Genomic DNA, 22,033 nt, shown 5'->3' with positions numbered 1-22,033 from the left:
CAAAGTGGACAGAAACTAAATAAAACTATCAAAAGCCGTCTTGGTTCATCTTTCCACTGTTCCAACAATCACCACTCTGGTTTGGTTGAAATAAAAACCCATTTACATTCACCCAAAAGTTTTATTTACATGTGGAGATAGGCTGGCTCTATACATGCTAAAAGTCCTGATTATTTACATGGAGTCTGGTGGAGATATGCTGGCTCTATACACGCTAAAAGTCCTGATTATTTACATGGAGTCTGGTGGAGATATGCTGGCTCTATACACACTAAAAGTCCTGATTATTTACATGGAGTCTGGTGGAGATATGTGGCTCTATACACGCTAAAAAGTCTGATTATTTACATGGAGTCTGGTGGAGATATGCTGGCTCTATACATGATAAAAGTCCTGATTATTTACATGGAGTCTGGTGGAGGTTTTTAAACACTAAAAGTCCTGATTATTTATATGGAGTCTGGTGGAGATATTACATATTTCATCTTTAAATGGAGTCTTTTTTTTTTTTTTTACTTTTTAATGCGGAAAAAATTACATATTTCATCTTTAAATACTCTTTACTAATCAGACTTTTACTGAACACACACACACACAGACACACACACACACACACACACACACACACACACACACACACACACACACACACACACACACACACACACACACACTGTTTGTTGTTTTGGTTGATGGGCGTCTGTCAGTAGGAGGGGGGCGGGAACAAAAGACAAGAAGATGACAGCTGACTTCCTGTTGACACGACAAGACAGACAATATCAGAGGGGGACCCAGGCAGACTCAGTCAGACCCAGCCAGACCCAGCCAGACCTAACCAGACCCAGCCAGACCCAGCCAGACTCAGTCAGACTCAGTCAGACCCAGCCAGACCTAACCAGACCCAGCCAGACCTAGCCAGACCCAGCCAGACCTAACCAGACCCAGGCAGACCCAGTTAGACCCAGCCAGACCCAGCCAGACCCAGTTAGACCCAGCCAGACCCAGCCAGACCTAGCCAGACCCAGCCAGACCCAGGCAGACTCAGTCAGACCCAGCCAGAACCAGCCAGACCCAGGCAGACTCAGTCAGACCCAGCCAGACCTAACCAGACCCAGCCAGACCTAGCCAGACCCAGCCAGACCTAACCAGACCCAGGCAGACCCAGTTAGACCCAGCCAGACCCAGCCAGACCCAGTTAGACCCAGCCAGACCCAGCCAGACCTAGCCAGACCCAGCCAGACCCAGGCAGACTCAGTCAGACCCAGCCAGAACCAGCCAGACCCAGCCAGACCTAACCAGACCCAGCTAGACCCAGCCAGACGCAGCCAGACCCAGACAGACCCAGACAGACCCAGTTGGACCCAGTTGGAACGGTGCGTTCAGTGTCTGGTCCAGGATGTGGATCTTCCTGATGTTGCTCTGCTTGCTGGGTCAGAACCAGGCGTTTCCATGGGAACACAGCAGCTTTGGGCCGCTCCAGGAACAGCTGGACCAGAGCACAGTGAGTAGTCTACTGGTTCTGGTTCTCAGATCTCATGTTGGACTAAAATAGTTCCTGAGAACATGTGAAGAGAGAAATAGGCTGTGATGTAGTTCCTGAATCAGTCTTCATCTCAGATCAACAAAGGTCAGTTTAGAAGGTCTTCATCAGATCTTCATCAGAGACTCTCGTCACGCTTGATTATCAGCTTACTCTAATATCAGGGGCCCAAATTAACACTCGCCAGGGGCCACATGCAGGTTCATCTACTGTTGGGTACGTTTTCAGTCAGTTTTTGGTCAGTTTTCGGTCAGTTTTTAGTCAAATTTTGGACAGTTTTCGGTCAGTTTTTAGTCAAATTTTGGACAGTTTTCGGTCAGTTTTTAGTCAAATTTTGGACAGTTTTCGGTCAGTTTTCGGTCAGTTTTTAGTCAAATTTTGGACAGTTTTTGGTCAGTTTTTAAATTTTGGACAGTTTTGGTCAGTTTTTAGTCAGTTTTTGTCAAATTTTGGACAGTTTTTGGTCAGTTTTCGGTCAGTTTTTAGTCAAATTTTGGACAGTTTTTGGTCAGTTTTTAGTTTTTGTCAAATTTTGGACAGTTTTTGGTCAGTTTTTAGTCAAATTTTGGACAGTTTTTGGTCAGTTTTTAGTCAGTTTTTTGTCAAATTTTGGACAGTTTTTGGTCAGTTTTCGGTCAGTTTTTAGTCAAATTTTGGACAGTTTTTGGTCAGTTTTCAGTCAGTTTTTTGTCAAATTTTGGACAGTTTTTGGTCAGTTTTCAGTCACACACGTCGGTCATTGAGTCTGACTACCTGCCCTCCGATTCGACATGTCTAATCGGCCCAAATGAAGGCGACAGGCCCAGAACACACCGAACAGACTCGAGTCACCGACCTCGCCAGACTGGTCAGACGGCCGGTTGTCGGCTCGGTGGCTCAGGGCCAATAGGAGAGGAGCATTTGGCCAGACTATTTATTCCTTTAGAAAAACCACTTTATCTCTAGCACAATATCTCACCTCATTGTCCTAACAGTTTAAATAATGGCTACTGCTGAATCAAACCTGTCGTCAGCTGAGGTGATAATCGGTCATTTGTGTAATGTTTTATTGTGAGTTTTTACTCTGACTTGTTTAATTTATTTAACTTAACTTATAGGGACCATCGACCTGTCAGAGACTCAGGATGGAATTCATCTTTATATTTATGTTCATTAATGTACAATGTCCCTTAACTGTGTGTGTGTGTGTGTGTGTGTGTGTGTGTGTGTGTGTGTGTGTGTGTGTTCCGTCTGTGTGTTTGTCTCTGTGTGTGTGTGGGTGTGTCTCTATGTGTGTGTGCGTGTGTGTGTGTCTCTGTGTGTGTGTGTGTCTGTGTGTGTGTGTGTGTGTCTGTGTCTGTGTGTGTGTGTGTGTGTGTGTGTGTGTGTGTGTGTGTGTGTGTCTCTGTGTGTGTGTGTGTGTGTGTGTGTGTGTTTGTCTCTGTGTGTCTCTATGTGTGTGTGTGTGTGTGTGTGTGTGTGTGTGTGTGTGTTTGCATCTGTGTGTGTGTCTCTGTGTGCGTGTGTGTGTGTCTCTGTGTGTGTGTGTGTGCGTGTGTGTGTGTGCAGCCTTCTCCCGTTACCGGACAGACATCTTCCTCTTCATCGTCTTCTTCCTCCTCGTCTTCATCAGAGTCCTCCGAGAGCCAGAGTTCAGAGGTCAGAGGGCACACAGACACAAGCCCCGCCCCTTTCCTGTGTGTTAGCCCCGCCCCTTTCGGTGTCCACCTCAGGACTTTACTTCAGTTAAAATGTGTCCTGTAGTGAACGAGGAGAGACAGAGAATGTTTACATCCTGTTTACATCCCAACATGCCAGACTTACTCTGATTGGTTCATTTCTCAGACTCAACAGCTGAGAGTTGCAGATGGACTCTCCCCCGGTGACAGCAACCTGTGGACCAATCAACTGCTTTCACTTGGAGACAAAGACACCGGGGACGCTGGAGAAGCAGTGGACACTGTGGACACAGGAGACACCGTGGACACCATGGATGCAGTGGACACCGTGGACACCGTGGACACTGAGGACACCGTGGATGCAGGGGACACTGAGGACACCGTGGACACAGTGGTCACCGTGGACACTGAGGACACCGTGGATGCAGGGGACGCCTTGCATGCTGGGGACGTGTCACTTCCTGTGGGCGGGGCCTTTGTGGAACAGGTAGATTGGCCGATGGTTAACCTACGTTTTTTTGTTGCTTTTATTCCGACATTTTGTCTCTTTTAAAGTGCTCATATTATGCTGACAGTAGCTAGGTAAGGACTACTAGCCAGTCAGAAGCACGGTATGATTATACTAGAAAATTCCAAAGGAAAGTTTGACAGTGTGCCTACCAATGGTGCACATCTGAATAAAACTAGCTAACAGTAAATCTGCTGTTTGACACGGCCTACAGTAGAGAGAGCACATGTCCTACAGTAGTATATGTCATATATGTAGGACTGACACACACACACATATATGTAATATGTCCTACATATGTGTAATATGTCCTACATATGTGTAATATGTCCTACATATGTGTAATATGTCCTACATATATGTAATATGTCCTACATATGTGTAATATGTCCTACATATATGTAATATGTCCTACATATGTGTAATATGTCCTACATATGTCCCTACATATATGTAATATGTCCTACATATGTGTAATATGTCCTACATATATGTAATGTCCTACATATGTGTAATATGTCCTACATATGTAATATGTCCTACATATGTCCTACATATATGTAATATGTCCTACATATATGTAATATGTCCTACATATATGTAATATGTCCTACATATATGTGTGTGTGTCAGTGACTGAGTAGAGGAGGGAGGGGGAGACAGTATCGTCCATGGGTCCAACATGTCCAGTTAATGATAGTTAATCCTCTTAAGTTTGTTCTGTAATTCAAAGTCTGTGGGTCCAAACGGCAAAATTATTATCATCACAAGAGAAATAAAAGTCTGGCGAATGCATTGATGTGTGTGTGGTGTCCAGTATATGGGACACAGAGCAGGTAACAAACAGGGAACCAGCTGCCTCCTTCAGATACTTTGTTTTCACAGTTTCTATCGGCAGTTGGTATGAACTGAGCCAAAAGTTTAAGTCCGGTGGATTCCATAGTTACATGTCTGAGACCGGCACAACATTTCCTACATTTTGACCAACTATGATGTATGAAGAGTGAAAACTGTAGGAGGGAGAGAGCAATTAGTTTGGAAAGATTTCAGAGAATCGTACTGCAGCTCCCCCCTCTGTCCTCCCCTCTAACTCTCAACATTCTGTCCCCATACACACACACTGGAAAATCTGAAACCGTCTGAAAAGAGGACGATACGTAAACTGTGATTTGGTAGAAACTGTCCTTGATATCAGAATGCCCATTCAGCCCAATAAAGGCCAACGTCTTGTCTTCGGTTTAAACTTTTAATTATTTTCCTACACTAAAGTATGGCGATACAGCATGGCCCCAAAGACGGGTTGTTTTGAGCGATGTTAAGCTATTTACTGAAGATTTCCAATTAAAGTCTTTTTTTTTTCTTCTAATTCTCGTCGATTTTTGCAGATTTCGTGAAAAGCGCGCGGCAAATCTCTTAGAAAAGTCATAGCACACCATTCCCGATCATTACACACGTTTTGATGTTTTTTGTGTGCATGTGTTGGCAACGCTCCGTGACTAGTAGCGGGACAAAAATGTGGCGAAATAATAATAAGTATAATAGTCATTCTGCAATAAGTATAATATGAGCACTTTAAGACATTTGTGTCATTTGTTTCTTGCTTTGTATTTATCTCTAACTTCTCCCCCTCCTCCCTCAGGAGGCCTTCTCCCCCCTCCCGTCTCTACGGCAACATGGCGAATCTGCCTCCGTAGTGGGCGGAGCCAGAGCAGATGTGGGCGGAGCCAGAGCAGATGTGGGCGGCGGGTTTCCTCGCCTGTCGGACAACAGCGCAGAGTTGCTGGTGAACTTCGACTCAGCGCACCACGGTTACTATGGAGACGAGGAGGGGCTACAGCTGCAGCTCTGATTATGCCACGCCCCCTTCTCCTGTCGACCAATCACTAACCAATCATTATAACCTGATTTATATCTAATGTACTCCGTGTGTTTCAGAAAGCCTGTTGTAACATCTGGCACATTTATATTATAATATTCTCATTAATATACTAGCCCTTCAAAATAAAATCAAGAATTTAAAATTATTACGTTTGTCTTTTTTTGTACTGTCCCTTCAAAATAAAATACAGATTTGAGGCTGAAAAGCTGAATCTGAATTCTTAAGAGATTTAAATATTATTAGCAGACACATTATATTTCTAATCATAGATAAATCATTTGTTGTGGCTGAGAAAACGAAAATAAAAGTTTTGGATCATTTCTCTTTATTTCTTTAGACAAAAAACTGAAACAACAAAAACTTTTGAAAGGAGCGACCTGCAGACGCGTGTCACTTCCTGTTAGTGTTCACACGGGGGAGAAAAAATCCCACAATCCTTTGTTCCGGTTTTTTGAGCCAGTTTCGACCAATCACAGCTTATTCTCCTCTGTGATATCATCAAACTGTCTCCAACGTTCAGCCAATCAGCTGTGAGCTCACAGTCATAATATATACAGAATATGTAAGGACCAATCAGCTTCCTCCATCTGTCCTGTCCTGGTGACATCACTTCCTGGGGGCGGGGCCTTTGTGGAACAGGTAGATCGGCCGCTGGTTACCTGGAAACAAGAAAACAAAACATCCATTTCTAGAAAAAAAAAGTATGATTTATGAACCATTGGAAAGGCTTTTATTGTGAAATATGTGTGCAGGAAGTGAGTTTTATTGACAGGTTACTTCCTTTAAGACACTAGAGTGACACAAAATCCCCCAAATTAACTAACGGCTGGAGGCAGCGGTGGAGCAGACACTCCCAGTGTGTTCCCGAGGTAAAATGTGTGTTTTTATTAAAGGAGTCTGGTGTGTTTGAGAGAACAGATTCAGCTCAGCTAACTGTCGTAAACATCTGTCTGACACCAAGATATCATAACATTATAATATTATAAACATCTGTCTGACACCAAGATATCATAACATTATAATAATATAAACATCTGTCTGACACCAAGATATAACATTATAATAATATAAACATCTGTCTGACACCAAGATATCATAACATTATAATAATATAAACATCTGTCTGACACTAAGATATCATAACATTATAATATTATAAACATCTGTCTGACACCAAGATATCATAACATTATAATATTATAAACATCTGTCTGACACCAAGATATCATAACATTATAATATTATAAACATCTGTGTGACACCAAGATATCATAACATTATAATATTATAAACATCTGTCTGACACCAAGATAACATAACATTATAATATTATAAACATCTGTCTGACACCAAGATATCATAACATTATAATATTATAAACATCTGTTTGACACCAAGATATCATAACATTATAATATTATAAACATCTGTCTGACACCAAGATATCATAACATTATAATATTATAAACATCTGTCTGACACCAAGATATCATAACATTATAATATTATAAACATCTGTCTGACACCAAGATATCATAACATTATAATATTATAAACATCTGTCTGACACCAAGATATCATAACATTATAATATTATAAACATCTGTCTGACACCAAGATATCATAACATTATAATAATATAAACATCTGTCTGACACCAAGATATAACATTATAATAATATAAACATCTGTCTGACACCAAGATATCATAACATTATAATATTATAAACATCTGTCTGACACCAAGATATAACATTATAATATTATAAACATCTGTCTGACACCAAGATATCATAACATTATATTATAAACATCTGTCTGACACCAAGATAACATAACATTATATTATAAACATCTGTCTGACACCAAGATATCATAACATTATAATATTATAAACATCTGTCTGACACCAAGATATCATAACATTATAATATTATAAACATCTGTCTGACACCAAGATAACATTATAATATTATAAACATCTGTGTGACACCAAGATATCATAACATAATATTATAAACATCTGTCCGACACCAAGATAACATAACATAATATTATATTATAAACATCTGTCTGACACCAAGATATCATAACATTATAATATTATAAACATCTGTGTGACACCAAGATATCATAACATAATATTATAAACATCTGTCTGACACCAAGATATCATAACATTATAATATTATAAACATCTGTCTGACACCAAGATATCATAACATTATAATATTATAAACATCTGTCTGACACCAAGATATCATAACATTATAATATTATAAACATCTGTCTGACACCAAGATATCATAACATTATAATAATATAAACATCTGTCTGACACCAAGATATCATAACATTATAATATTATAAACATGTCTGACACCAAGATATCATAACATTATAATATTATAAACATCTGTCTGACACCAAGATATCATAACATTATAATATAAACATCTGTCTGACACCAAGATATCATAACATTATAATATTATAAACATCTGTCTGACACCAAGATATCATAACATTATAATATTATAAACATCTGTCTGACACCAAGATATCATAACATTATATTATAAACATCTGTCTGACACCAAGATATCATAACATTATAATAATATAAACATCTGTCTGACACCAAGATATCATAACATTATAATATTATAAACATCTGTCTGACACCAAGATATCATAACATTATAATAATATAAACATCTGTCTGACACCAAGATATCATAACATTATAATATTATAAACATCTGTCTGACACCAAGATATCATAACATTATAATATTATAAACATCTGTCTGACACCAAGATATCATAACATTATAATATTATAAACATCTGTCTGACACCAAGATATCATAACATTATAATATTATAAACATCTGTCTGACACCAAGATATCATAACATTATAATAATATAAACATCTGTCTGACACCAAGATATCATAACATTATAATATTATAAACATCTGTCTGACACCAAGATATCATAACATTATAATATTATAAACATCTGTCTGACACCAAGATATCATAACATTATAATAATATAAACATCTGTCTGACACCAAGATATCATAACATTATAATATTATAAACATCTGTCTGACACCAAGATATCATAACATTATAATATTATAAACATCTGTCTGACACCAAGATATAACATTATAATATTATAAACATCTGTCTGACACCAAGATATCATAACATTATAATATTATAAACATCTGTCTGACACCAAGATATCATAACATTATAATATTATAAACATCTGTCTGACACCAAGATATCATAACATTATAATATTATAAACATCTGTCTGACACCAAGATATCATAACATTATAATATTATAAACATCTGTCTGACACCAAGATATCATAACATTATAATATTATAAACATCTGTCTGACACCAAGATATCATAACATTATAATATTATAAACATCTGTCTGACACCAAGATATCATAACATTATAATATTATAAACATCTGTCTGACACCAAGATATCATACATACAGTGAACCCTTAAACTGACAGCGATGTGTTCAGGTGCAGAGCAGAACACATCGCTGTCTTTACACACCAGACTCCTTTCAGAAAAACACACATTTTACCTCACAGCTTCCCTGGCTTAATGTCTGTGTGTGCGTGTGTGTACCTGTGTGTGTGTGTATGTGTGTGTTTATGTCTGTGTGTACATGTGTGTGTGTGTGTGTACCTGTGTGTGTGTGATGTGTGTGTTTATGTCTGTGTGTACATGTGTGTGTGTGTGTGTGTGTGTGTGTGTGTGTGTGTGTGTGTGTCTGTGTGTGTGTGTGTGTGTAACATTATAATGTGTAAACATGTGTGTGACATGTGTGGACATGTGTGTGTCTGTTATAATGTGTCTGTATGTGTGTACATGTGTGTGTCCAAGATATCATAACATTATACCTGTGTGTGTGTGTGTGTCTGACACCAAGATATGTGTGTGTGTGTGTGTGTTATGTGTGTGTGTCTGTGTGTGTGTGTGTGTGTGTATAATAGTGTGTCTCATGTGTGTACCTGTGTGTCTCTGTGTGTATCCTGTGTGTCTCTGTGTGTAAACATCTGTGTCTCTGTGTGTATATCTGTGTGTCATTATGTGTACCTGTGTGTCATCTGTGTGACACCTGTGTGTCTCTGTGTGTACATCTATAATAATATGTGTACCTGTGTGTCTGTGTGACACCTGTGTGTCTATGTGTAACATTATGTCTCCTGTGTGTAAACATCTGTGTGACACCAAGATATCTGTGTGTCTTGTGTGTACCTATAAACATCTGTGTGACACCCTGTGTGTCCATTGTGTATATATTGTGTCATCTGTGTGACATAAGATATCATGTGTGTATAATATTATGTCATCTGTCTGACACCTGTGTCATAACATTATAATATTATGTCTCTCTGTCTTACACTGTGTGTATCATAACATTATAATATTGTGTGTCTCTGTGTGACACCTGTGTCATCTGTGTGTGTACCTGTGTGTCTCTGTGTGTATTACCTGTGTCTCTGTTTGTGTACCTGTGTGTCCATGTGTGTATACCTGTGTGTCTCTGTGTGTGTACCTGTGTGTGTACCTGTGTGTCTCTGTGTGTGTACCTGTGTGTCTGTGTGTGTACCTGTGTGTGTACCTGTGTGTCTCTGTGTCTCTGTGTGTGTACCTGTGTGTCTCTGTGTGTGTACCTGTGTGTCTCTGTGTGTATTACCTGTGTGTCTCTGTGTGTGTACCTGTGTGTCTCTGTGTGTGTACCTGTGTGTCTCTGTGTGTATTACCTGTGTGTGTGTGTGTGTGTACCTGTGTGTGTGTGTGTGTGTACCTGTGTGTCTGTGTGTGTACCTGTGTGTGTGTGTGTATGTGTGTCTCTGTGTGTGTACCTGTGTGTCTCTGTGTGTATTACCTGTGTGTCTCTGTGTGTGTACCTGTGTGTCTCCGTGTGTGTGTGTGTGTCTCTGTGTGTACCTGTGTGTGTCTGTGTGTGTGTGTGTGTCTGTGTGTGTGTGTGTCCTCTGTGTGTGTGTGTGTGTGTCTCTGTGTGTGTACCTGTGTGTCTCTGTGTGTGTACCTGTGTGTCTCTGTGTGTGTACCTGTGTGTCTCTGTGTGTATTATCTGTGTGTCTCTGTGTGTATTACCTGTGTGTCTCTGTGTGTATTACCTGTGTGTCTCTGTGTGTATTACCTGTGTGTCTCTGTGTGTGTACTTGTGTGTCTCTGTGTGTGTACCTGTGTGTATACCTGTGTGTCTCTGTGTGTGTGTGTGTGTGTGTGTGTGTGTGTGTGTGTGTGTCTGTGTACCTGTGTGTCTGTGTGTGTGTACCTGTGTGTCTCTGTGTGTGTGTGTGTGTCTCTGTGTGTGTACCTGTGTGTCTCTGTGTGTGTACCTGTGTGTCTCTGTGTGTATTACCTGTGTGTCTCTGTGTGTATATCTGTGTGTCTCTGTGTGTGTACCTGTGTGTCTCTGTGTGTATACCTGTGTGTCTCTGTGTGTATATCCTGTGTGTCTCTGTGTGTGTACCTGTGTGTCTCTGTGTGTGTACCTGTGTGTCTCTGTGTGTGTGTGTGTCTGTGTGTGTACCTGTGTGTCTCTGTGTGTATACCTGTGTGTCTATGTGTGTATTACCTGTGTGTCTCTGTGTGTATACCTGTGTGTCTCTGTGTGTATACCTGTGTGTCTCTGTGTGTGTACCTGTGTGTCTCTGTGTGTATTACCTGTGTGTCCATGTGTGTATACCTGTGTGTCTCTGTGTGTATACCTGTGTGTCTCTGTGTGTACCTGTGTGTCTCTGTGTGTCTCTGTGTGTCTCTGTGTGTACCTGTGTGTCTCTGTGTGTCTCTGTGTGTATTACCTGTGTGTCTCTGTGTGTATTACCTGTGTGTCTCTGTGTGTATATCTGTGTGTCTCTGTGTGTGTACCTGTGTGTCTCTGTGTGTATTACCTGTGTGTCTCTGTTTGTGTACCTGTGTGTCCATGTGTGTATACCTGTGTGTCTCTGTGTGTGTACCTGTGTGTCTCTGTGTGTGTACCTGTGTGTCTGTACCTGTGTGTGTACCTGTGTGTCTCTGTGTCTCTGTGTGTGTACCTGTGTGTCTCTGTGTGTGTACCTGTGTGTCTCTGTGTGTATTACCTGTGTGTCTCTGTGTGTATATCTGTGTGTCTCTGTTTGTGTACCTGTGTGTCCATGTGTGTATACCTGTGTGTCTCTGTGTGTGTACCTGTGTGTCTCTGTGTGTGTACCTGTGTGTCTGTGTGTGTACCTGTGTGTGTACCTGTGTGTCTCTGTGTCTCTGTGTGTGTACCTGTGTGTCTCTGTGTGTGTACCTGTGTGTCTCTGTGTGTATTACCTGTGTGTCTCTGTGTGTATATCTGTGTGTCTCTGTCTGTGTACCTGTGTCTCTCTGTGTGTGTACCTGTGTGTCTCTGTCTGTGTACCTGTGTCTCTCTGTGTGTGTACCTGTGTGTCTCTGTGTGTATTACCTGTGTGTCTCTGTGTGTACCTGTGTCTCTGTCTGTGTACCTGTGTCTCTCTGTGTGTGTACCTGTGTGTCTCTGTGTGTGTACCTGTGTGTATACCTGTGTGTATACCTGTGTGTATACCTGTGTGTATTACCTGTGTGTATTACCTGTGTGTCTCTGTGTGTGTACCTGTGTGTCTCTGTGTGTATTACCTGTGTGTCTCTGTGTGTGTACCTGTGTGTCTCTGTGTGTATTACCTGTGTGTGTGAGGAGTCTGTATGAAGAGAAACCAACACTGTCCGTCAGGTATGATGTAAACTGTTCCGGTCTCAGTCTCACCGCCCGGAAGTTACGATACGTCCACTCCTACAAAATAAAAGCACACACAAACCGTAAATGAGTTGAGCTGCGTTGGTCTTCCTCCCCATGCTCGTTACCCCGGGGGTAACACGGGGGAACTCTTCGCCTCTCAGCGACAAGTAGTCACAGATGAACCACAGCTGGCCAGGGGTTGATGAGTCTGCCAGTTGCAGGGAGCAGGCTCAACCAGCGTGTCGGGATGTGGAGCAACAAGGTGAGGTGCTCCATGTCGGCAAATTCAAACGTTTCAAACAGCTGAAATGATTGAATGATTTAATCACTAGGGGTGGTTCGGTTCACGGTTTTCAGTTCTGTACGGTTCTCGTTATTTTTTCTTTTAATCTTTAACACTCCAGAATATACTTCAGCATATGATATATAGCTAAAATTAGCATATTGAATGCATGTTGCACAAAACATGCACACGGTGGCCAATAGGAGATCGGATTCTGAACGAGCCGCCATGACAGTCTGGTTTTGAAATTCGGGACCGGCCAGACCCCATGTGACGAGCTCGTCCAATCAGCTGCCACGTGTTGCGTTCGTCACGCTCATCCCAATTTTTATTTCCGGTAAGTGTTTTAACATCGGTGTATAAAGTGGGCGCTACGGCAGTAAGAGGTTAGTGACCGTTAACAGTGGACTGACCAACCGTGCAGTACACACACGCTCCGAACCGAGACTAGAGAACCGAGACTAGAGAACCGAGACTAGAGAACCGAGACTAGAGAACCGAGACTAGAGAACCGAGGCTAGCGAACCGAGGCTAGCGAACCGAGGCTAGAGAACCGAGGCTAGAGAACCGAGGCTAGCGAACCGAGGCTAGCGAACAGAGGCTAGAGAACCGAGGCTAGCGAACAGAGACTAGCGAACCGAGGCTAGCGAACCGAGACTAGAGAACAGAGACTAGCGAACCGAGGCTAGCGAACCGAGGCTAGAGAACCGAGGCTAAAGAACCGAGACTAGAGAACCGAGGCTAGAGAACCGAGGCTAGAGAACCGAGGCTAGAGAACCGAGGCTAGCGAACGGAGACTAGCGAACCGAGGCTAGCGAACCGAGACTAGAGAACAGAGACTAGCGAACCGAGGCTAGCGAACCGAGGCTAGAGAACAGAGACTAGCGAACCGAGGCTAGCAAACCGAGACTAGAGAACAGAGGCTAGCGAACCGAGGCTAGCGAACCGAGGCTAGAGAACCGAGACTAGAGAACCGAGACTAGCGAACCGAGGCTAGCGAACCAAGACTAGCGAACCGAGGCTAGAGAACAGAGACTAGCGAACCGAGACTAGCTAACAGAGACTAGCGAACCAAGACTAGCGAACCGAGGCTAGCGAACCGAGGCTAGCGAACCAAGACTAGCGAACCGAGGCTAGAGAACCGAGGCTAGAGAACCGAGGCTAGAGAACCGAGGCTAGAGAACCGAGGCTAGAGAACCGAGGCTAGAGAACCGAGGCTAGCGAACAGAGACTAGCGAACCGAGACTAGCGAACCGAGGCTAGAGAACCGAGGCTAGCGAACGGAGACTAGCGAACCGAGGCTAGCGAACCGAGACTAGCGAACCGAGGCTAGCGAACCAAGACTAGCGAACCGAGGCTAGAGAACAGAGACTAGCGAACCGAGACTAGCTAACAGAGACTAGCGAACCGAGGCTAGCGAACCAAGACTAGCGAACCGAGGCTAGCGAACCGAGACTAGCGAACCGAGACTAGCGAACCGAGGCTAGAGAACCGAGGCTAGAGAACCGAGGCTAGCGAACCGAGACTAGCGAACAGAGACTAGAGAACAGAGACTAGAGAACCGAGACTAGCGAACAGAGACTAGAGAACCGAGACTAGCTAACAGAGACTAGCGAACCGAGGCTAGAGAACCGAGGCTAGAGAACAGAGACTAGCGAACCGAGACTAGCGAACCGAGACTAGCTAACAGAGACTAGCTAACAGAGACTAGCGAACCGAGACTAGGGAACCGAGACTAGCTAACAGAGACTAGCTAACAGAGACTAGCGAACCGAGGCTAGAGAACCGAGGCTAGAGAACAGAGACTAGCGAACCGAGGCTAGCGAAACGAGACTAGCCAACCAAGACTAGCGAACCAAGACTAGAGAACCGAGGCTAGCTAACCGTAGTGAACCGTACCACCCTTATTAATCACTATAGACTCAACATCTGTTTTCACGTTCTACTGCATTGTGTATTATGTGAGCTGGGCAGTTTGCAGGCAGGATCTTGCTGTAGTGCTGTTTTAGAGTTTGGTAAATGGAGGGTTTTCTGACGTTATGGATGCTGAGTTTGTGTGTTCTTCAGTGAGGTCTCTGTGACAGCATCTGCGCTCTCGGCTCTCAAAGAAATCCAGAACCCGGTTTTGGATGCCTTGTTCAGGGGGTCCATCAGAGATGGGGAATGTTTTCACATTGCCTTTATTAGAGGCATCAGTTGCAATGGAAAAGTACAGGTCTTCTGACTCAAGGCCCTGGGAGAAGTCAGACGCCTGCGGGGCCAGTATGTTTGGGACACAAGCAGCGCCTCTGCTTTTGTGCGAGCGCAGCAGATGTGTTTAGCTATAGCAGAGTCAGAGTGCAGTTTGGGCGTTAGCTTCGTAGCACAGTCAAGCCATCTGTGTTGGTGGGTCACACAGAGGTCAGCTCAGCAGCAGCTATTTTATTAGACATGGAGTCTTCCTCCTGCTTAAAAGGAACACACCGACTAATTGGGACTTTATCTTATTCAGCGTAACCCCCAGAGTTAGACTAGTCCATACATACCCTTCTCATCTCTTATTGGGACTTTTTATTCACTTACGGTGAATAAGATAAAGTCCCAATAAGAGATGAGAAGGGTATGTATGGACTAGTCTAACTCTGGGGGTTACAGTGAATAAGATAAAGTCCCAATAAGAGATGACGAGGGTATGTATGGACTAGTCTAACTCTGGGGGTTACAGTGAATAAGATAAAGTCCCAATAAGAGATGAGAAGGGTATGTATGGACTAGTCTAACTCTGGGGGTTACAGTGAATAAGATAAAGTCCCAATAAGAGATGAGAAGGGTATGTATGGACTAGTCTAACTCTGGGGGTTACAGTGAATAAGATAAAGTCCCAATAAGTCGGCGTGTTCCTTTAAAGAACGATGAGACCAAAGTGTTGGTCTGTACAGTTGTGCTGTTAGTTGTATGTAGTTTGCTGCTAGCATTTTTCAGGACGTCTGGTCACCCTAGTGTATGTATGTATGTATGTATGTATGTATGTATGTATGTATGTATGTATGTATGTATATATATTTATTTATAAATAAATATGTGTAGATATATATATTAGTATTATATGAATGCGATCGTTACCGAGATCCTCTTGCTGTGTGCGTAGCTGCTCCAGGGCTGCGGCTCCAGGATGAATAATCCGCCCGGCGACAGGCTCTGATAGGCTCGTCTGAAGAGTCTGACCACGCCCCCGTCCCCCGACTGCAGCTGCACCCACTTGGTGACACCCAGACACATGATGACATCATACTGGCCCCGGCCAGGCCACGCCTCCGACACGTAGTCGCCCTGTAGGGGGGTGTACAGGATATTTAATGTTACGCTACTGAAATACAATTACAACCTATATTTAGGTCTCTAGTGGTGAAATATTGAGAGAAAATTAGTTGAAATATTTGTGATATATTTTAAGAAAAATTTTGAAATATTTTAAGAAAAGATTTTGAAATATTTTGAAGAATTTTCTTTGAAATATTTTAAGAATTTTTTTTGAAATATTTAAAGAATTTTCTTTGAAATATTTTAAGATTTTTTTTTGAAATATTTTAAGAAAAACATTTTGAAATATTTTAAGAATATTAAAATATTGTGAGAAAAAAAAAAGTCAAAATATTTTTGAAATATAGGACAATTCCGGGGCATAATGAACCTAGGGGTGAATAACAGATGTTTGTCTGGGATGTTTTCAAGCTAATCCAATGTGTTTGTAGCTTGAAACAAGCTAGCACGGACCACTGATTAGCTTACAACACTAGTATTCACAGGGAAAGTAACAAGAAATCGCTATTTGTACCAGTAAAAAGGCTCAACATAACTAAATGTTGACCGAAGCATGGAGAACTTTGTAAGTGTCAGACAGTTTATTAAAAGATAGATTAGGAAGACGGTAGCTCCCACGACGAATCGCCTGTATACGAGAACGCTGCTGTCTTTATAATCTTGTTGTTAAAGGTGGGAGTGATCCCTCGTTTAGAAGTCGAGAAAAAATGTCTAAATATTTTGACAAAAAGTTGAAATATTTTTGAAATATTTTGAGAAAAAAAGTCAAAATATTTTGAGAAAATATTTTGAGAAAGTCAAAAAGTCAAAATATTTTTTAAATATTTTGAGAAAAAGTCTAAATATACCTGAGAGAGTCTCTATCTACCTGAGAGATAGATAGAGGCCACTAACACTTATAGGATTTTGTCGACTAATCGATTAGTTGATTTAATTGACAGAGCTGTGAGCTTTGAGAGGTGGTTAAGACTAGAAAAGCACAATATAAATGTAGTTAATTAACCATCTGTAAAACTGAGTTTCTCCACAATTAATCCTGCAAAAGCACCACTTTAAATCTTGTGTTTACCATAAATGTGCTCAGAAGTTTCTTGGAAATAAGTAATTAAGCATGAATAAGCATAAAAAATGACTAATGGACTAAAGAAATCTTAGTCGACTGAGACCAAAACAACCGATTAGTCGACTAATCGACTAAGAGGTGGCAGCCCTACTATATATATATATATATATATATATATATATATATATTCTCCATGTGGCCCAGACTCACCTGGATGAAGGTGACGTTGGCTGGAAACCTGGAGGATGATGATGATGATGGAGATGATGTCGTGGGGAGGAAGAGAGGGGGGGCAGCCAGAGGACCCCGACTCACCCTGAAGGACAGGGGGAGGGAGGGGGGCAGGGAGGGGGGCAGGGAGGGGGGCAGGGAGGGGGCGGAGCCTGCTGGAGAAACAGGAACATTATAAACACATTATGAGAGAAAGGAAACAACACGTAAGATACAGGAAACCCCATTAATACATCAGCCTCTACTGGATGGGACAGCAACACAGACTAAGGTCTATCTGTCTGTCTGTCTACCTGTCTGTCTGTCTCTCTCTACCTGTCTGTTTATCTCTCTCTACCTGTCTGTCTGTGTCTCTCTCTCTACCTGTCTGTTTATCTCTCTCTACCTGTCTGTCTGTCTCTCTCTCTACCTGTATGTTTCTCTCTCTCTACCTGTCTGTCTGTGTCTCTCTCTCTACCTGTCTGTTCTCTCTCTCTCTCTACCTGTCTCTATCTTTCTCTCTCTACCTGTCTGTCTCTCTCTCTCTACCTGTCTGTCTCTCTCTCTCTCTCCTGTCTCTCTCTCCTCTCTCTCTCTCTCTCTCTCTCTCTCTCTCCTCTCTGTCTGTCTCTCTCTTTCTCTCTCTACCTGTCTGTCTGTTTCTCTCTCTCTCTCTACCTGTCTGTCTGTCTCTCTCTCTCTACCTGTCTGTCTGTCTCTCTCTCTCTACCTGTCTGTCTGTCTCTCCTGTAACTACTTTTAAACAGTCAGTGTTGAGTCCTGTATAATAAAGATGAAATTCTAACCGTCTGTCGTTCCTCCTCACCCCCCGATGGCGAGGGGGCGGGCCTCTCTGTGGCGAGGGGGCGGGGCCTCTCTGTGGCGAGGGGGTGGCCTCTCTGTGACGAGGGGGCGGGGCCTCTCTGTGGCGAGGGGGCGGGGCCTCTCTGTGGCGAGGGGGCGGGGCCTCTCTGTTTCCTCTCTGTCGTGGCCAGGTCATGTGACAGGAAGTGCCTGATGTTCAGCGTGGCGGCGCGAGCCAGCCGGGGGTCCAGTTCCAGCCCCAGGACGTGTGCCGGGTTGAACCGGCGAGCCACGGCGAGCGCCAGGTGTCCGGCGCCGCAGCCCAGGTCCAGCACCGTGCGGTCTCTGAACCAATCGGCTTCCAGGAGGCGGAGCCTCGGGTCCTCGGCCGCGCCCACCCGCCCCTCCCACGCGTCGCCGTAGGAACCCTGGTAGCCGTAGTAACCGCTGTGGTTGCCGAACTGGAAGCGCAGCTTGTCCTTCTTCTTCTTCTCCGGCGCCCGCGTGGCCACGCCTCCACACCTGCAGCCAATCAGAGGACAGCGTTTATAGGTAGTTACAGTTTGGGAAATAAAGTTCTCAGAGAATAAAGTCACAACATTTTAACTTCTGGGGGGGCGGGCCCCCTTGGATCAGGGCTGTCAGACTCAATTTCCCAGAGGGCCACACTGCAAGATAAGAATCACACCAAGGGCCAGACATGGAGAGTTTATTGATATGCTTTATTTAATCGAAAAAGTCAAATATACTTGACTGTATTATTGCACGTCTCATATACTCGTCTCACTCACAGTTTGGTCCTCATAAAGTGGCAAACATTTCTGAAAAAGTAGCAAAAATTCAGAAAAAGTGGCAAAAACTTCTGAAAAAGTAGCAAAACTTCTGAAAAAGTGGCAAAAACTTCTGAAAAAGTAGCAAAACTTCTGAAAAAGTGACAAAAATTTCTGAAAAAGTAGCAAAACTTCTGAAAAAGTGGCAAAAACTTCTGAAAAAATGGCAAAAACTTCTGAAAAAGTGGCAAAAATTCTAAAAAAGTAGCAAATGTTTTTGAAAAAGTGACAACTAGCTGGGTCAAAATGTATTGTGAAGCTAAATTGATATGTGGGCCGTATCATAATCTGTGAGGGGCCAGATTTGGCCCGCTGGCCTCGAGTTTGACACGCGTGCCATAAATCACTGGTTCTCAAGGTTTTTTCAATAAAGTTGTTTTTAAGCCTTAAATCAGGGTTTTGTAACTTGTTGTGTATAGTCAGGTTCATTTGAACATAGCAATGGAGTATTAAATCTATACAGTAACTTAAATGTTATATCAATATACATATTCTTAATTTTTATGGGAATTTCCTGTTAAATGAAGGTTAAAAAAAGTATTATTTTATATTTTATTTAGCTTTTCCACGGACCACCTGCAGTACCCTCACGGACCACAAGTGGTCCACGGACCACAGTTTGGGAATGACTGCCTTACATCATCCTGCAACACAATGCGTTCACATTTCCCCCATTTTAACTGATAAATACTTTGGTTGTAACCACAGACACTACGTATTTTAGTTGAATGGTACTACTACTACTACTACTACTACTACTACTACTACTACTACAACAACAACAAACTAAAATTTCCATCTGATGAGGAAAAACAAGTAGACCCCTGGACAAACACTAACTTTAGCATATTTCGGCCAAATTAATAGGCATCAAAGCAAAACTTGGTATTGTTGTTCGACATCCCACCCCGAGCCTCTGTACCAAATTTGGTGAAAATCGGGTCTGGAGCTAGGGCCTTGATGTATAATGAACTTTTGTTGCTTTGGCGGTGTGCTTAGTTTTTGGCAAATAAGTCAATGCATTTAAATGGGAAAGAAAGTGCAATGGCAATATCTCTGCTGCAGTAAACGGTACGATCACCAAACTTGGTGTTATTGTTGGCCATGCCACTCTGGGGCTCTCCACCAGATTTGGTGACGATCGGCCTTTAGGGGGCGCTATAATTGAGGTAGAAGCGTCTCGGCCTTTTACTCAACGAATGGTAATGTTTAATTAGCGGTGAGAATGTTTTAATGAAGCCACTGACCTGTTTCTTTTGAGCCCCGGACCAGCGTGCGCTGCAACTTCAATGGCTGGACCCTGGTTGCCGTGGCGTCGCCGGCGCAGTCTGGCGCCCTCATGGAGGTGGTTCATCAGTTCCCCGCTGGCGTTTTTCGGATGGTTACCAGGTCTGTGGATCGGGACACGCCCGGGCAAGAGGGTGGTGTGTGTCCCCCTCTGGGAGGAGGATGGGGGGTGGGTGCCACATTTCGTCATAACTGCACCAACGTGATGGCTCTCCAAGTTGTTGAGTTCTCTTGTAGGGGAGGGGGAGACAGCAGAGCCCTCTGTGGTCAACACTGGTACTACAGGACACATACATATTACACTCTTAAAGAGACAGTAACACACATTACACTCTTAAAGAGACAGTAACACATTACACTCTTAAAGAGACAGTAACACAGGGAGGGGAGCCAGACAGAGCCCTCTGTGGTCAACACTGGTACTACAGGACACATACATATTACACTCTTAAAGAGACAGTAACACACATTACACTCTTAAAGAGACAGTAACACATTACACTCTTAAAGAGACAGTAACACAGGGGAGGGGGGAGACAGCAGAGCCCTCTGTGGTCAACACTGGTACTACAGGACACATACATATTACACTCTTAAAGAGACAGTAACACATATTACACTCTTAAAGAGACAGTAACACAACACTAACTTTAGGGAGACAGTAGAGCCCTCTGTGGTCAACACTGGTACTACAGGACACATACATATTACACTCTTAAAGAGACAGTAACATACATATTACACTCTTAAAGAGACAGTAACACATATTACACTCTTAAAGAGACAGTAACACACATTACACTCTTAAAGAGACAGTAACACATATTACACTCTTAAAGAGACAGTAACACACATTACACTCTTAAAGAGACAGTAACAGGTAAAGTCTCAAAGAGACATGCAGTAACATGAACTCACCTGTGGGTGGGGCTGTGACAGGAAACAGTCTGGCTGGCTCCGCCCCCTTCTCCGCCCCCCCCTGCCCCCCATGGTGCCGGTTCCTGTGTCTTCGTCTGGACTTCAGGGGGGACAGCAGGACCTTGGCCCCCCCCTCTCCGTCCCGCCCCCCACCCTTCAGATTCAGGGGGTCGGTGATGTCACGGGGTACCAGGATCTCCACGGGGTCTCCGCCCCGCGCCGGCAGGGGCGAGCACTTCGGAGTCTCCTGATTGGTCGCCCTGAAGTGGAAGGAGGAGGACAAGTTCATGGCTGCTGGTGCTGAAGGTTTTGGGCATTTTTGTGGCAGTTTCCCCGTAATTTGGGTCACTCTTTTCTTGACTTTTTACTTATATACACATACACAAATATATATGTATGTACATCCTTACATTACCTCCCTTATCTAGTCCTAATGGATCCATTCACCCAAAAACATACACGGAGAAGCTACAACTACAACATATTACAATTAATCTCTTAAAAACAACGAGAAAAGCCACAAAAGTGTCGAGAAAGACATGGTGTGTGTGTGTGTGTGTGTGTGTGTGTGTGTGTGTGTGTGTGTGTGTGTGTGTGTGTGTGTGTGTGTGTGTGTGTGTGTGTGTGTGTGTCTGTGTGTGTGTGTGTGTGTGTGTGTGTGTGTGTGTGTGTGTGTGTGTGTGTGTGTGTGTGTGTGTGTGTGTGTGTGTGTGTCAGTGTGTGTGTGTGTGTGTGTCTCCACGGTGTGTCCGTGTGTGTGTGTGTGTGTGTGTGTGTCTGTGTGTGTGTGTCTGTGTGTGTGTTTGTCTGTGGTGTCTGTGTGTCTGTGGTGTCTGTGTGTGTGTCTGTCTGTGTGTGTGTGTGTCTGTGTGTGTGTGTGTGTCCATTCACCCAAAACATACATACGGAAGCTACAACTACAACATATTACAATGTGTGTGTG

At 43.0% G+C, this 22,033-nt stretch overlaps 2 protein-coding genes across 3 annotated transcripts in view; both read right to left on the bottom strand.

Moving 5' to 3' along the window:
• Positions 1–6,004: 6,004 nt before the first annotated feature.
• Positions 6,005–20,362, bottom strand: LOC114546102 (7SK snRNA methylphosphate capping enzyme-like). The gene is made up of 6 exons (XM_028564766.1): positions 20,133–20,362; positions 18,027–18,577; positions 17,252–17,424; positions 15,781–15,987; positions 12,341–12,449; positions 6,005–6,244 (listed from the first exon to the last, which is right to left on the bottom strand). The coding sequence occupies exons 1-6, from the start codon at positions 20,360–20,362 to the stop codon at positions 6,192–6,194; spliced, it is 1,323 nt and encodes a 440-aa protein (XP_028420567.1). The 3' UTR covers positions 6,005–6,191.
• Positions 20,363–20,616: 254 nt separating this feature from the next.
• The window catches only part of LOC114545931 (7SK snRNA methylphosphate capping enzyme-like), a 3,925-nt gene continuing 2,508 nt past the window's right edge, over positions 20,617–22,033 (bottom strand). Inside the window, exons 3-4 of one of the 2 annotated variants that reach the window (XM_028564554.1) lie at positions 21,091–21,350; positions 20,617–20,739 (exon numbers count right to left, since the gene is read on the bottom strand). In XM_028564554.1, coding sequence (XP_028420355.1) covers positions 20,669–20,739; positions 21,091–21,350 — 331 coding nt within the window. In that variant the 3' untranslated portion in view covers positions 20,617–20,668. The remainder of the gene's footprint in view (positions 20,740–21,090; positions 21,351–22,033) is intronic. The other variant, XM_028564553.1, reaches the window with a different exon arrangement.

This window comes from Perca flavescens, chromosome 19, assembly GCF_004354835.1.
Source record: "Perca flavescens isolate YP-PL-M2 chromosome 19, PFLA_1.0, whole genome shotgun sequence".
Taxonomy (NCBI): domain Eukaryota; kingdom Metazoa; phylum Chordata; class Actinopteri; order Perciformes; family Percidae; genus Perca; species Perca flavescens.
This window is presented reverse-complemented; position numbering and strand designations above follow the sequence as displayed.

What these genes read in the sequence shown, in the direction of transcription:
- LOC114546102 (XM_028564766.1), bottom strand. Translation starts at nt 20,362, where the DNA reads ATGACGAAATGTGGCACCCACCCCCCATCCTCCTCCCAGAGGGGGACA. An exon ending in CCGGGGCTCAAAAGAAACAG is followed by an intron (nt 18,578 to 20,132) that starts GTCAGTGGCTTC and finishes GATTGGCTGCAG; the next exon opens with GTGTGGAGGCGTGGCCACGC. An exon ending in CCAACGTCACCTTCATCCAG is followed by an intron (nt 15,988 to 17,251) that starts GTGAGTCTGGGC and finishes ACCCCCCTACAG; the next exon opens with GGCGACTACGTGTCGGAGGC.